General features: G+C 44.0%; 1 protein-coding gene across 1 annotated transcript; it reads left to right on the top strand.

Annotated features, from left to right (window-relative positions):
* The first annotated feature begins 8,936 nt into the window (after positions 1-8,936).
* SNTN (sentan, cilia apical structure protein) lies at positions 8,937-14,878 on the top strand. Its single transcript, XM_024192701.1, has 4 exons — positions 8,937-9,046; positions 10,094-10,128; positions 11,062-11,201; positions 14,720-14,878. The coding sequence occupies exons 1-4, from the start codon at positions 8,937-8,939 to the stop codon at positions 14,876-14,878; spliced, it is 444 nt and encodes a 147-aa protein (XP_024048469.1).
* The last annotated feature ends 89 nt before the right edge of the window (positions 14,879-14,967 follow it).

A 14,967-nucleotide genomic window follows, 5' to 3' on the forward strand; every position in this document is an offset into this window, starting at 1 on the left:
TTTTCCCCCCAAATTTCCTTTAATAAAATGCTTTGGGGTTGGGATTTTAACAGGTGAATTATGTAGCTGAATAATTGTACCCAAGAGTGGTGTGTGCATTTACACCTTACACCTGATATTTTCAAATGAGTCTAAGGGAGTTTGGTGCCTGAATTCATTAGGATTCTACACTGGCTCCATAGGTCAGAGCCCTCCACAACCATGGATTATGGAGCAGAATTTGGTCCAAAGTGATATGCCATATTTGGAAAGGTGTCTGGGCTTGAAATGAGAAATGACTTTTCCCCGCAGACAGAGACTGATTCTAATAGCTTTTCAAAATGACATTTCACCTGCTTTGTCTTCTGCAGTGAGATTCATTAATATTTGAATCATTAATGACCACAGAGCTAAATTCCACTCTCAGAACTGCACATACATATTTCTGAAGAGCGAATTCAGGGAGGATGGTGTGGGGCAAAGGTGCTCAACTGATACACTGTGTGATTCTCCCCTAGTCCCAAACAGGCCTGATTCCTAATGCACAGCCCCACCGATTGTCTCAGGTGGCGCAATCATTTTATTGCCCTTTGGCGAAGTGGTCCCCATGACAAAGGCCATCAGAATACTTTCAGAAAAGGTAAATATTAGAGCACTGTTATGCTTGGGAAGTGAGAATAAGCTTGAAAGTTCTGTTTCTGGAACGTGGAACGAATGTGGAAGACCTGGAGTTAACCAGATTATAGAAGAGAACCAAAGAGCATCAGAAGGGTATTTCCGCCCACAGCAGACTGTCACTTCTAAGACAGATGCATGCTCACCATGACTCCATCCTACCAGAATCTGACTGCCAAGTTTGAGTTGCTTGACTTCAGGAGGGGTGTGTTTCAATCAGAAGGGAAGATGGTTTATGCGGAAGAGTGATCATTGCAATGGAGATATATAATGTGTCTGTTCATGATGGATGGAAGAAAATGGCAAACCTTTCAACAATGCACTTGCTGTTCCCAAAATCAACTCAGAAACCACTTCCTTAGGCCACTACACACAACTACATTAATCCAGTCATGAGACTTCGATCATTATTATCCAGGCTGTGGTAGCTAAGGTGAACGAGTGCCCTGCAAAGAAAGGAGTCAGGCCCTGTTTCTGGGCTCTGGTCTACACTTGGGGGAGGATCGACCTAAGATACGCAACTTAGGCTACGAGACTAGCGTAGCTGAAGTTGACGTAAGTCGTATTTAGACTAGTCGCAATAAATCGACCCCTGATAGATCGGTCGTTACCAGCCGATCTGGCGGGTAGTGTAGACCTGCCCTGGGAGTTTTGCCAGTAGGAGCAGGATGAAGCCTTCAACGTTGAGCTAGAAAAGAGCAATTGCAGCCAAAAGGCAAATGTTCCTGAGCTGTCACTCTGGTTTGTTTGGGCTGAGGAACTCAGAACACAGGGGCGGAGAGGCCAAAAAAGGTATTGTGAGAAATAAACCACTTACTGGAAAATTATTGTCCTGCGATTATTTTTGTACCCTGCGTATACCAGGGTAACTTTGCCCTCCTTCTGTCAGGACGCTCATTTATTTGTTTTAAAAAGTGAAGTGACTTTCCTTTGCATAGCAGTCCAACCTGAAATCCTCTCCGAACATTCCATGTAAACAGCTTCCTAGATGGGAAAATAATACAATGCCAACAGCATTTCTATAATATGCTCCGTCATACAAGCACTTCAACAATGTAAGGGCAACGCCTCAGTCGAGTCCTTCCGAGCCGACCCTATCAGTAAATGTTGGTAAACATCAGTTTCACCCGACCCACACACAAACCAATGAAAAAATATTTCCATTGATCATCAAAATTTATGGATAGGCCAAGTATGAAAAAGGCAGCTAGAGAACTTCCCAGAGTCTGATTTAAGGATATTTACTATGTATGTTTTGACATGTGAGGTTGATGCTTTGGGTTTTAACCATTATAAAGATTTAACTTTTTGAATCTCAGTGTCTAGTGTCATTAAATAATTGTCTGACCCAATAAAAATGTAAATAAACCTCGATAGCATCCATCAATATTGTAAAAATAAAATGCAGTCCCCAGCCTACAAATAGATGTGATAGTCCCCTTGAATTCAGTAGGACCACTCGCGTGCAAAGTTATGTATGTATGTGTTTGCAGGATCTGGTTATTAAAAGGGTGTCCGTCCTCCTGCTGAATAGCTTTCATTGATGTCCGTGGGAATTTCACTGATGTCAGTAAAAATATCCCACATGCGTAGATTCCCTTTGAAATTAACTAGAACGTGCTGATCGAACGCATGTTAAAAATCCAGAGCAGATTCAGCTGCCAGCCAAGAACAGATCTCCATAGCCAGGGCTCAGACTATATCGGACCAAAGCTTAGACTCCAGTTGTTCTGTGCTTGATTCCAGGGGAAACCAGAAAGTCAGTGGATACAGACTTTACTGAATTGCTGTCACTGGGAGTGTAACAAGCTGTGACTATGTACATATAGTTCAATGGTCATCATCTAAATTACATGTATGCAGACTGGGGACAGGCCTCTGGATTGTTTGGTCTAGTAACATAGGGCTCAACCACATGGGCTAAAGGCAAATCACCATTAGTGCTCGCAGAATTGGGTCCTGTGTCCTCTTTTTAGGCCAGTAAGCAGAACATGAGAAAATTCACAAATAATGTAGCAGGTCTGATTCCATTCACCAAAGGGGAGAGGTAGATGTACACACTGGTGAAGGGATTAAAGACATATACTGGACCATTGGGATAAGTGGAGCAGTTTTTATATAATGGGTGCACTTAAAGATCTACTTCTAATGGTTTCCAATTTTAAGGATATGTAATGTATTTCTAAGTGTAGAGTAGTAGAAACATTAAGTGTACCTGCTGTGGTCAATATCACTTTCAGCTTCGCATGCTTTGGCTGCAATACTTGGGTTGCAAACCATGCAGGAGAATTTTGTTTGATCAAAACAGTTTCCACCAGAATTTTTTTTAAAATTCCATTTAAAAAAATCTGTTGATCAAATGTTTGGTAAATGTATAAAAAGAATGCTATAGAAATAGGGTTGCCAACTTTCTAATCACACAAAACCGAACACCCTTGCCTCACCCCTTCCCTGAGGCCCTGCCCCTGCTCCGCCCCTGCTCCGAGGCCCCGCCCCCACTCACTCCATCCCACCTCCCTCTGTCGCTTGCTCTCCCCCACCCTCACTCACTCGCTCATTTTCACCGGGCTGGGACAGGGAGTTGGGGTGCGGGAGGGAGTGAGGGCTCCGGCTAGGGGTGCAGACTCCGGGGTAGGGCCAGAAATGAGGGGTTCAGGGTGTGGGAGGGGGCTCCAGGCTGGAGCAGGGGGTTGGCATGTGGGGGGGAGTTCCCACCCAATGAGAGCTGCGGAACTGGCGCTCAGAGCGGGGGCAGCACGGGGGGCCCCCCTGGCAATGCCTCTGCCTAGGGGACACAGGGACATGTCACCATTTCCAGGGAGCTGCACAGAGTCAAGTAGGGAGCCTGCCAGCCCCACGCCAACCAGACTTTTAATGGCCCGGTCAGCAGTGATGACCGGAGCCTCCAGGGTCCCTTTTCAAACTGGTGTTTCGGTCGAAAACTGGCCACCTGGCCACCTGGCCACCCTATCTAGAAAACTACACAAACTTCACGAAGACTTGGACTTATATAAGAGACATCAACTTTGGCACCTGTAAATAAGTATTTACAAGCGTCAACCCAAGAGATGACCTAAGCAAAATAATGTTATATCCTTGTATTTACTTTAGTAGTGAAAGGAAGGAAGATTATTTTAAATAGCCACAACAATTCTTATTAAAATCAAACTACTCTTTACAATGATACATTTTTTAATAATTCATACTAATAGAATTCATTTGTTCATATGAAGATAAGATCCCAATGAGAATGAAATTCCCCTTACCAAAAAAACTAATATATTTATTACCTTCTTGGGTGCAATTTAGTGCATTTCTGCTCCCATAACACTACACAACAATGGTTTAATTGAAGAGATGTCAGGGCTAGAAAGGCTGAAGGCATTAGGGAAAGAGTAACTCTGCCAAATCCATTATTCTTGTTTGGGCTTTACATTTTAGTGGTAGCTGTAACGATATCTACTAAGCTGTTAGTCTTTACTCCTAATATACCCCCTCCCAAACCTGGGCATGCCCACGCATGTTTATGGGTACTGTTGAGTTCATCGCCATAGAACCCCGTAATCTCATGACACGGTACATATTGTATTAGAAATGTAAACCAACTTGAAGCTTTGGAATGCTTTAGTGTATAAAAAAGGAAACACCTTTGGGAGACTGCCAAGAAGAAACTTCATAGCCTGGTCTTTTGCAGCTGCAATTAATTTAAATGATTGCATGAATAATTTATGCAGTCATGTGTTTGTGCGTGCTTTATTGTGAAATCTGCTAAAACTTGTCCAGTTGATAATAATGAATGATTTGCACATTCTAGCTAGAAATCAAGATAGATATGTAAAACAGAATAATGTGTATATGGACACAAATATATTCTTACTTGTCCTATGGGTGTATGTATATATATCTGGGTTTAAAGCCTAAACAAATTCTACACCAACAGAAAGTTGCTTAATAGTGTGAAATCTGATCATTTAAAAAAGATTTGTGTTTTCTCTTCACTATTTAAGTTTTCATATATATGTCCTTAACACAGAATCACAGACATGATAGATGGAAAAAAACCTGTTAGTTCATGCCCAGGTCACAGAGTCGCCCTCTTTCGGTTGTTTATCTGTGTGTTTCATCTATGTGTTTACAAAATGTCACCTACTTCTGGTTGAATTTTAAATAGAGGCGGAAAGTGCCATGAGCCCTACCAACATTTGCAGCTACTCTCTGCAAGCGACGAGTAATTAAATCTCATGCTGCAGAATAGGAATTGATTGCTCGCGGCATGCAGGAATGGACTTTTCACCCAAATACAACATGGCACGGTTGCTGCATGATAGAGATTTTTCAACTGACCAGCATTGGCTACCTCTAGAGACAGCATGGTAGAAGAGATGGACCAAATAGGTGGGAAAGGTGAGCTCAGAGGATGGTGGCACACCCTTCATTGTCAGATTGATACAGGGCCAATTTGGTCACGTGCAAGCCAGCGCAGTGTTGACTGGCCTATGTCAGGTGGCGGAGAAACCCTCCATTAACTGCGAGGCCAGCCCTCCCAGGCCAAATGAGGCAGCAGCTGTGGGTGGGTGCACGCCCCTCCCCCCTACACTTTACCTGAATTTGAGAGGGGCTGTGATTATGGGGGAAAACAGAGTTCAGTGGGTGAATCAGTCTAGGGTTTGGGGTACAGTGGAAGTAGAAAGCAGCGTTGTGACACTGCACACTTGGGCCCTGCTTGCTCTGAGACAGAGGAAGGTGAGTTAGGAGGAGAAGTAGAGGGAGAATCACAGGAGTTACTACATGCTTTTCTTTTTTCTTCTTTTGTTTGTTTCGGTTTGGTTTGCATGTGGCATGGTTTGCACTGGGTACATTGGGAGCATATGTCAATGCATGATCAGCCTACGGGAACAGTCCATTAGCATGTGCAAATATAGTAGAGGTCATGAAAAAACCTGTCATGAAGCCATGCAGATCAGGGAATGAGTAGCAAGAAGTGGTGCATATCGGAGTTGTGTTCCGGGGGGTCTGCTGTTGCACATCTGGGGTGAAATTCACCTCCAGGCAGGGGCTAGCCCTTTTTATCCCACTTCAACTAGGATTGCCAGTTTTGGGTTGGACGTATTCCTAGAGGTTTTGTCACATGACCTAATCTTCAATTAAAGATTCATCTTTAATTCCTGGAGACTCCAGGACAATCCTGGAGGGTTGGCAACCCCAACTTCAACCCTGTTGCATAGGAGGCCTTGTGCACGGGGGAGAATTTCACCCTTTGTGCTACTCTGTCAGTTACACCCTAAGACTCCTGTTCAAAAGGTGCACATGCTTCGTGATACCTTCTACCTGGAGAACGTAGCCCATGTCTGTTTCAACTCATTTCTCACCCAACAAGGAAGTCTGTCACTGCTGGAGTTCAGAACATTCTGAGGACTGGGGAACCAAGGTAATACACATGAGGGTCCTTGAGGTATGTATAGTCAAATCTACACATTACAAAAAGCTAGCATGCAGAGGGCTGCCTTTGCTCTCCAGACCTCTCAATGCTTGTTGCAGCTGAAATCCGCACCTCAAGTTTCCTGTTTCCATCACATTTTTGCCCTGAACTCTAAGACCAAATGTTCTTAACTTCTTGCACATTAACCAAGCTGTAAAACATTTGATGCTTTGTTTTATGGTCCTAGAGAGGAAAAAGCAAATTATTGCTTCGCCATGAGAAAGGTTTTTTGGTTGTTGTTGTTTTTTGTAATTGATGCCAGATTACTAAACCCTAACTCTTGTTTAATTTTAGTGTGTTAATTGATGGGCTAATGAGCATTGATTATATGTGTTTTGGCTGCGTCACTGCAATTACGGCTCTGTTTTATTCATGAGCCAATCCTGAAGAATGCACTGGAGAACTAAGACAGCTTAAACCTTTCAAAAGAGACTTGGAGTTGTCTGAGTAATGACACTCTTAGATGGAAAATTAGGGGTTCTCTTTTCCCAGGCTTTTTAAGATAATTAAAATCCAAGAACAGTAAGGTTGTGAACATCCTTAGTCATTAGCCTTCAGTAATTTAGCTTCTACTAAATGAGGAAAACATTTTAATTCTCTAGGCCATCTGTTGCAGTCTCCTTTGAGTGTCCTGTTCCATAAAGTCTCATTCTGGGTAGTTTTGTCATTGGTATTGTACCCTTTAGCAGGAAAAGTGAGTTGGAAATTGTTGAAGCCATCCTATTCACTGTCCAGCCTTAGGGGGAAAGGGACCAATAGGACTTTCAGGTATAAGTCTATAGGGTCATAGGTAAAGCAGACAGAGCAATGCTAAAAGCAATTTTTAGAGAACTTTGACAAGAAATATGTAATGTGTGCCAGTGTATTTTCAAATATCAGCAGTCCTGCTGAGACACAACCGCGTTCCGAGGCGTTCTCAGAGTGGGGATTGAGCTGTCCTGTGGCTCTGGGATTTTTTGGAAGCGGAGACCGTCCGCCACAGTCAAAATGAAATACAGGATTACTCTTGGATGCTATTTTGCTGGAAGCCTAAGAAAAGACAGAATAATTTTCCCACACTAGGAAAATTATCCAGTGTCCACAAGAAGTGCAGCTGACCAGTGCCGTGGCCTGGTTTCCTTGTTTGGGAAATGGAGGTAATGAAAGAGGTTCTCTGACCTATTCTGACTCCTGTACACAAAGGGACAGAGTCCGGCCCTAGTTCCCCTGCTGGGGGTGCCCTCAGTGTGGGGGGAGACCCTAGTGGGCACAGATGGAGAATTAATAGCATCTATTCCACTTGTCTCACAGTCCCTACCACGGGGGGCGTGTCAGGAAATGGGGAGGAAGCGTGGCCATGTTCAGGGGCGCACGCTCCTTTAGATACTGTTGTCAGCTGGCACAAGTTGGAGCAGCCCCCAGGATGTTCTCACCTGCACTGGGCCAGAGAACCCAGATGTCAGAACTGGTTCCATGTTGGTCCTCTTGCCGTGTGCTGTGCTCAGGGTCTGCTGTGGGCAGCAGAGCATCACGCCCATGATTCCTGCTTACTTGCCTCGCAGGTGTTGTTAGCACTGACCAGTTAACGTTTGCCCAGCCCTTTGAGAACACAAAGCACTGCATTCACATGAATACTGTGACTTTAAAAGGCTAAACCAGTCTGGCGCCAATTTATTCTGGAGAACAAGAGGACTTCAGGAACAAGTTTCAGTGGCACATGTGTGAGAAGGGAACACTTTGTGGTAAATCGATGCCATCAAACCTGCACTCAGGATGTCAAGAGTAGCGTTGAGTAGATGGCAGGTGTGCTGACAACTGCCAAGTTGATTCCTTTTCATGCTAGCACAGTAACCATTGACGTGGTGTCTGTCATGCAGGATAGCTCCGGAGAGCTTGTTGGTCAGTTAGTTTCAGGTCACCTGGAAACTTTTTCCTGAAGAAGGAGGAGAGCTAAGAGCCTGATCATCCCTGGAGAGTGTGTGTGCACTGAATCGCGTGACGAGTCCTTGGCATGACAAGCGTCTACACACGAATTTGCTACAAGTGTTCTAAAGGCACCTGTAATAAGCAACAAAGAGTCCCGTGGCACCTTATAGACTAACAGAAATATTGGAGCATAAGCTTTCGTGGGTGAATACTCACTTCGTCAGACGCATTCACCCACGAAAGCTTATGCTCCAATACATTTGTTAGTCTATAAGGTGCCACAGGACTCTTTGTTGCTTTTTACAGATCCAGACTAACACAGCTACCCCTCTGATACTTGTTACAAGGTGTTAACTAATACCCGGTAAACCTCTAGTGTAGACAAAGCAGTATAGGTTAACTCATGCTAAGCTGGTCTAATTGAAGCCTGGCATTTAACACTTAAGGCTTGTCTACACAGTGCTGCAGACTAATCTACGGAGGTTGTGAATTGCAGAGCGCTCTAACTCCCCCAGATGGAGCCTGCTGGCACAAACTAAAAGGCATCTAGTTCATACTGATGTAGTCAGTACTAAAAGAGTGAATCAAAGGCCTTTAAAGTCCATGGGAAGATTCCCATGGTTCAGGCCCCAGTTGAATCCAGTTCAGTTCCTCTTAGTCTTACATAAAATAAACAGCAACTTCTACCTTCCGATACCTCTCCATCATCTCAACCAGCCTGCTCCAGACTGATTTATTTAGCTATCTCCATGTTCACCAAGTGGCATTTACATTATTGATAGGGCGTGCTGAAGCCAGGCTGTGCTCTCTTTCCCTTTCACAGCAGGGAGTTTGAATTCCTCTGTTTGCAATTACTTGAGTTGCTTAGAGATCATAAACAAGAAGGCTATTGTGAAGGATGTGTGGCTGCACTGCAAGCACTCAGAACTCAAAACTATATTCCGTAAATCAACCTGGTGCTGCTTCGACCCAAAACACAACTTCCGCTGCCGCAAACATGCCCAAACGGTAAGTGAAAATTTTGTTCTTTACTCTTTAATAATCTGACATTTGTCTTAAAATTCATTATGCAGACAGATTTGTCTATATCCATCACAAGAGATGGATTCCACAGCATGTTGGCTCATCTATAATTAGTTTCCAGCACTTTAGCAAAAGTAATCACGCTTTAAATTTTAATAGAATGTAGGAAGAGCCCTTCTCACCAAAATGACTTCTGGTAAAAATAAAAACCACATATGCTGCACTCCAGAAGTGGGAATGGTACAGAGTGGAAAATGCCTAGACCTGCTGTATTTCTCCAGGGTGCACTCAAAACCAAGTCTGAACATTTACAATTCCTGTAGTACTTTCATGCTTTGAAAATGTCATTAAACAAATGATATTAAATGAGCATCCATTGGTTCTCAAGCAGGGGTACGTGTTCCCGTGGGGGTACACAGACGTTTTCCAGGGGATACATCAACTCATCTATATATTTGCCTAGTTTTACAACAGGCTACCTAAAAAGCACTAGCGAAGTCAGTACAAACTAAAATTCCATACAGCTAATGACTTCTTTATACTCTTCTAAATACTATACACTGAAATATAAGTACAATATTTATATTCCAATTGATGTATTTTATAATTATATGGTAAATAGGAGAATAAGCCATTTTTCAGTAACTGTGTGCTGTGACACTTGTATTTTTATGTCTGATTTTGTAAGCGAGTCGTTTTTAAGTCAGGTGAAAGGGGTACAGTAGTCTGGAAAGGTTGAGAGCCACTGCGTTACAGTTTGTTCCACTTATTTCATATTTCATACAAACTATGGGCCGGAAGCTGAGACTGAGAATCCGAATAAGTCCATTGTTGTTGGGTTATTTTGTGATAGTAACTTGTAAAGAATATTGATCTTTCCACTGTGGAGAAAACTCATTCCTCTTCGAGGTGCCCTATGGAATAGTTCTGTGGAATGGAATAAAATGAATAGAAATGAGTCAATTCGTTTATGAAGGAACTAGACACACAAGGCTCACCAGTATAACTGCATTTCTTCCCTCTTCTTACTAGCACACCTATATCCAAGCAGCTGGCTTCTGTGAAAGGTAAGGAGACCTACTCCACATGGTTTCGTAATCCTTTTGGGTTCTGATTTTCAAGGCAAAAACATCAACAGCAGGAAATAATGGAAATTTAGTGGAGACCCCAAAATCCCACTGCTCAGGCCACAGCCAATGGCACATAGAATGGGAAGGGCTGTGAGTGAGTCCTCTGCCCTTCACAGCCTGGGCTTCTGCAGACAGCAGCTTTCCCCAGGGACGCCCCTTTTAGAGGGATTAACGTTTAACTCTGCTGCAGCTTTTGAGCTAACAGACCCAGTGACCTAGACCTTGGTTATACCTGGCTCACTTTTTGTTAGTGCTTTTGTTTTATATTTATTCATAGCATACAATCTTAGTGGTAGGGTGCATTGGGTTTTTGGCAGGGCGTAGCATATAGTGCATGTTGGTACCTCGCTTGTAATAAATTCTGGGCCAGATCCTCAGAGGTGTATTAACTGTAATGGAGCTACACTGATTTACACCAGCTGAGGGTCAGGAGACCAAGTCAGAGATGGAGTCAGGCCTGCTGGTCAGAACCAGGAACCAGGGCCAAGAGTCAGAACCATAGTCAGAGTCCAAACACCAGAGCCCAGGGTTGAGACAGAGTTGGAGCCAGGAATCAGGGTCAGAACCAGATTACCTGGAGTCGGGGAAGGCAGGAGTGGAACAAGGCTGGGTGCAGGGCAGGAGCAGAACTTGGACTAAGGCAAACACAGGAAGGCAAAGACTCTACAGAGGTGTGCACTGAGCAGCCACTGGGCTTAAGAGCAAGCCACCCGACTGCCTTAGCCAATCAGGTCCGTCAGCTGTTGCTCAGCGTCACCTGTGATTGGGCAGGCACAGTTGCAGGCTCTCATTCCTGACACTGGGGCTGTTTCTAGTACAATGTTTTCAATAATATTGCAAACCTTTGTATGCAACGTTTTCTTCCCATAGCTCTAGGGAAAGGCTCAGAGCTGGAGAAAGCATTTGCTACTGCGGCCTTGGTTTACAACAACTCTGCTGACCCCGAAGGCAAACTCAGCAAAGCTGAAACCAAAACCCTGCTGCAAACCCAGTTTATGAATTTCATACAGGTAAGAGCATGTAGAGCGGGTGTCGAGAGCCAAGCCTTGTGCTAGTTCACCTCTAGGGACGGGTCAACACCTTTTGTCATTGCAGCCCAAGACGTTTTCATTGTGCACTGTTCATGCAATCGCAGCAGTCTTTCTTGCATACTTGGAGGTCTGAAACACGCATTGCACAGGCTGAACTATCCAACTCCCAAACTCCTTTCAGTGCAAACCCTTTGCCCCGTGTCTGCCTTTCACCTAATGACCAACCAAATTATTCCTCAGCCTGGGAAGGCATTTTGGGGGCTGCAGATACAACATACATATTGTGGCCTTGCAAATCCCCAGTGAGATTTTAATGACTATGTAAATAAATTCTTGATGGATTCCTTGTCTGTATTCCTAGCCACCTCCGTATGCAAGACAGGGCAAGAAATTGAGAAACCACTGTTAATGTATCTGCCTGCATTTCCACAATTACAAGGGCTCATACAAACACTGGATACTGTGTATTTGTGGTGAAGAAATGCACACACGTTTAATGCTGAATCTGCCATTACATCATAAACACCTGACATGAGAATCAGATTTAGACCCCCAAGGCAGCTGAAGCCAGATAAATTGCAGAGGCATAAATGATATCTCTAGCAGACAGAGAGCTGAAAGCACCATGTTATCAGCACCTCTTTTTGAGAGTGTTAGTGACAGCTCTACAGGGGATCTTGTCATCCCAACCTTCCTAGCTCTATCTGGAATATAAACACAGTATGAGAGAAGGAAAGGAATTCATTGGAGGCTGAAATAAGAGAAGAATATATTCTTTCATATGGGTTCTAAATAGATAGGGCCAGATTCCATGATGAACACAGCTTCCATTGAGTGCAGAAGAGAGGGGAGGCTGTTGGAGAGCCAGAAACAGCTTCTTGATTCTCCATTTGGTGCCAGTATTGAGCACAGTTTAGAACAGCCTGTTGGCTGCTCTAACATGCACTACTTAGGAATTATCCATGCTTAGGAAATAAAGATTGGATTTTCCCCAGCACTCCTGGCCAGCAAAGTTAAGGACAAAAAAAAGGAATATTTTAAATATATTAGGAACAAAAGAATCCTAACAATGGTACTGGCACATCACTAGATAGAAATAGTAGAACTGTCAATAATAATGCAGAAGAGGCAGAAGTGTTCAATAAATATTTCTATCCTGTATTTAGGAATAGGCAGGTTGATGTATTCATAGCCAATTATGATGATGAAATATTTTCAATTCTAACAGTAACTCAGGAATATGTTAAACAGCAGCTACGAAAGTCAGAAATGTTTAAATGAGCAGATCCAGTTAATTTGCATCCCAGAGTTTTAAAAGAGCTGGCCACAGAGCTCTTTGGACTGTTAATGTGAATTTTTCAATGGACAATGGGAGCGTTCTAGAGGACCAGAAGAAAGCGAATGTGCCAATAGTTAAAAAGGGTAAAAAGGCGTGTCAGTCTGACATCAGTCCTGGCCAAAATGATGAAAAGGCTGATACAGGACTTGATTAATAAAGAATTAAAGGAGAATAATATAATGAGTGGCAATCAACACAGGTTTATGAAAAATAGATCATATCAAACTAACTTGATATATTTTTTGGATGAGATTACAAGTTTGGTTGATAAGAGTAATAGCTTTGATGTAATATACAGTAAAAGCTTTGGTATCTGGCATGTTGGGAGAATGGGGGGGTACCGGTAAGTAAAAAATTCCGGTTAACTAAGAGGGAGGGAGTTTGGGTGCAGGAGGGGGGCTCAGGGCTGGGGGTTGGTGTGTGGGAGGGAGTGTGGGGCATGAGCTCTGGGAGGGAGTTGGGAGGGGGGGGGGGGCTCTGGGGGGGGGGGGGGGGCACGGAAGGGAGTGTGGGGCTAGAAGCAGAGAGTTGGGGTGCAGGAGGGGTTTCAGGGTGCCAGATCCAGGTGGCGCTCACCTCGGGTGGCTCCCCACAAATGGCTACATGTCTCTGCTGATCTTAGGTGGAGACGCAGCAGGCAGCTGTGTACGCTGTCTCCTCCCAGAGGCACCACCCCTGCAGCTCCCATTGGCCGTGGTTCCCGGCCAATGGGAGCTGTGGAGCTGGCACTGGGGGGCGGGGGCAGCACGCAGAGCCACCTAGCCATGCCTCCACCCAGGAGCAGCAGGGACATGTCGCCGCTTGCGGGGAGCCACGTGAGGTGAATGCCCCCTGGATCCGGCACCCTGAAACCCCTCCTGCACCCCAAGCCTCTGCCCCGAGCCCCCTCCCGCACCCAAACTCCCTCCCAGAGCCTGCACCCTGCACCTCACCCCAAACCTCTCATGGCCGTTCCTCTGCCTAGGAGCAGCAGGGACATGTTGCCACTTCCGGGGAGCCACGCGGAGCCAGGCAGGGAGCCTGCCGGCCCTGCACCAACCAGACTATAAACCAAAATTTCAATGAAGATCAAAAATGCCAGTGTCTAGAGCTTTCCAGTCGGTAAAGTGCCAGATAACATCGCTTTTACTGTACTTAGTTTTCTGTAAGGCATTTGAGTTGGTACCACACAACATTTTGATTAATAAATTAGAATAATACAAAATCAACACAGGACACATTAAATGTGTTGAAAACTGGCTAACTGATATGCCTCAACATTTAATTGTAATGGGGGAATAACTGAGGGGGTCTATTTCAAGTAGGGTCCCACGGAGATCAGGAAAGACTGATTGAGCTCCATCTATTTAGCTTATCAAAGAAAAAGGTTACGGTGTGACTTGATTGCAGTTTATAAGTACCTTTACGGAGAACAGAAATTTGACAATACAAGTCTGTCCATCTGGCAGACAAAGGTATAAGAAGATCCAGTGGTTGGTTGTTGAAGCTAGACAAATTTAGACTAGAAATAAGGTGCAAATTATTAACAACGAGGGTAAATAACCCCTGGACAACTTCCCAAGTTTTGTAGTGAATTCTGCATCAGTGGAAATTTTAAAATCAGGATTGGATGTCTTTCTAAAAGACCTGCTGTAGTGTATATAAGAATTAATTAAGGAAAGTTTTGTGTCCTGTGTTACCCTGGAGGTCAGACTAGATGTTCACAATGGTCCCTTCTGGCCTTATAATGTATTAATTTCCTGTGAGACAATCAGAAATTTCAGTGACAGGCATAGTTCTAAGAACCCGGATGGATGGATGAACCCCAGATAGCCTGCCTCTCCATGACGTGCTCCGTCTCATCTCAATTATTATGTGCTCATGAATGATAACCAAGTTTAAATCAGTTGCTTTATGATCTGAAAATGACCATGCTAACAACTGCCCAAGAAGTGGATGGGGGAGGCCTTCTTTAAAAGGTTGTCTATTGAAACTGACACGAACCACGCAACTCTGTGCTTAATTAGGGCCAGATCCTCAATATAAGGATGTTTCTATGCTGAGTCATACCAGCAGGAAAATGTATCAACATTTACATCACAAGTATTTTGCTATTTTTGAGAAGATGCTGGAAAAAAGGAATTTCATGTTAAAACTTTTTTATTAAAATTCTCCACAGGGCCAAGAAAGCAAACCAAAATACCAGGAAATCATTTCTGCCCTTGACGAGGATAAAGATGATAAAATTGATTTTGAAGATTTCATGATCTTGCTCCTCAGCCTCGCTCTGATGTCAGACCTCCTGCAGGAGATCAGAAATGTCAGAACCACGAAATGAGCCGTTCTCCCCTCAGAGACTGAAAGGAAGAGCTGTGTACATAAGGGAAGGAGCAGCCAGGAATGGGAAAACAGGAATAAATGGCAAAT

This window comes from Terrapene carolina, unplaced genomic scaffold (genome assembly GCF_002925995.2).
Source record: "Terrapene carolina triunguis isolate 2854851 unplaced genomic scaffold, T_m_triunguis-2.0 Scaffold89, whole genome shotgun sequence".
In the NCBI taxonomy this organism is placed as follows: domain Eukaryota; kingdom Metazoa; phylum Chordata; order Testudines; family Emydidae; genus Terrapene; species Terrapene triunguis.

Excerpts from the sequence above, each read along its gene's own strand:
- SNTN (XM_024192701.1), top strand. The coding sequence starts at position 8,937 with ATGTGTGGCTGCACTGCAAGCACTCAGAACTCAAAACTATATTCCGTA. Across the intron at positions 9,047-10,093 it reads GCCGCAAACATGCCCAAACG|CACACCTATATCCAAGCAGC; the intron begins GTAAGTGAAAAT and ends TCTTCTTACTAG. Across the intron at positions 10,129-11,061 it reads GCAGCTGGCTTCTGTGAAAG|CTCTAGGGAAAGGCTCAGAG; the intron begins GTAAGGAGACCT and ends TTCTTCCCATAG.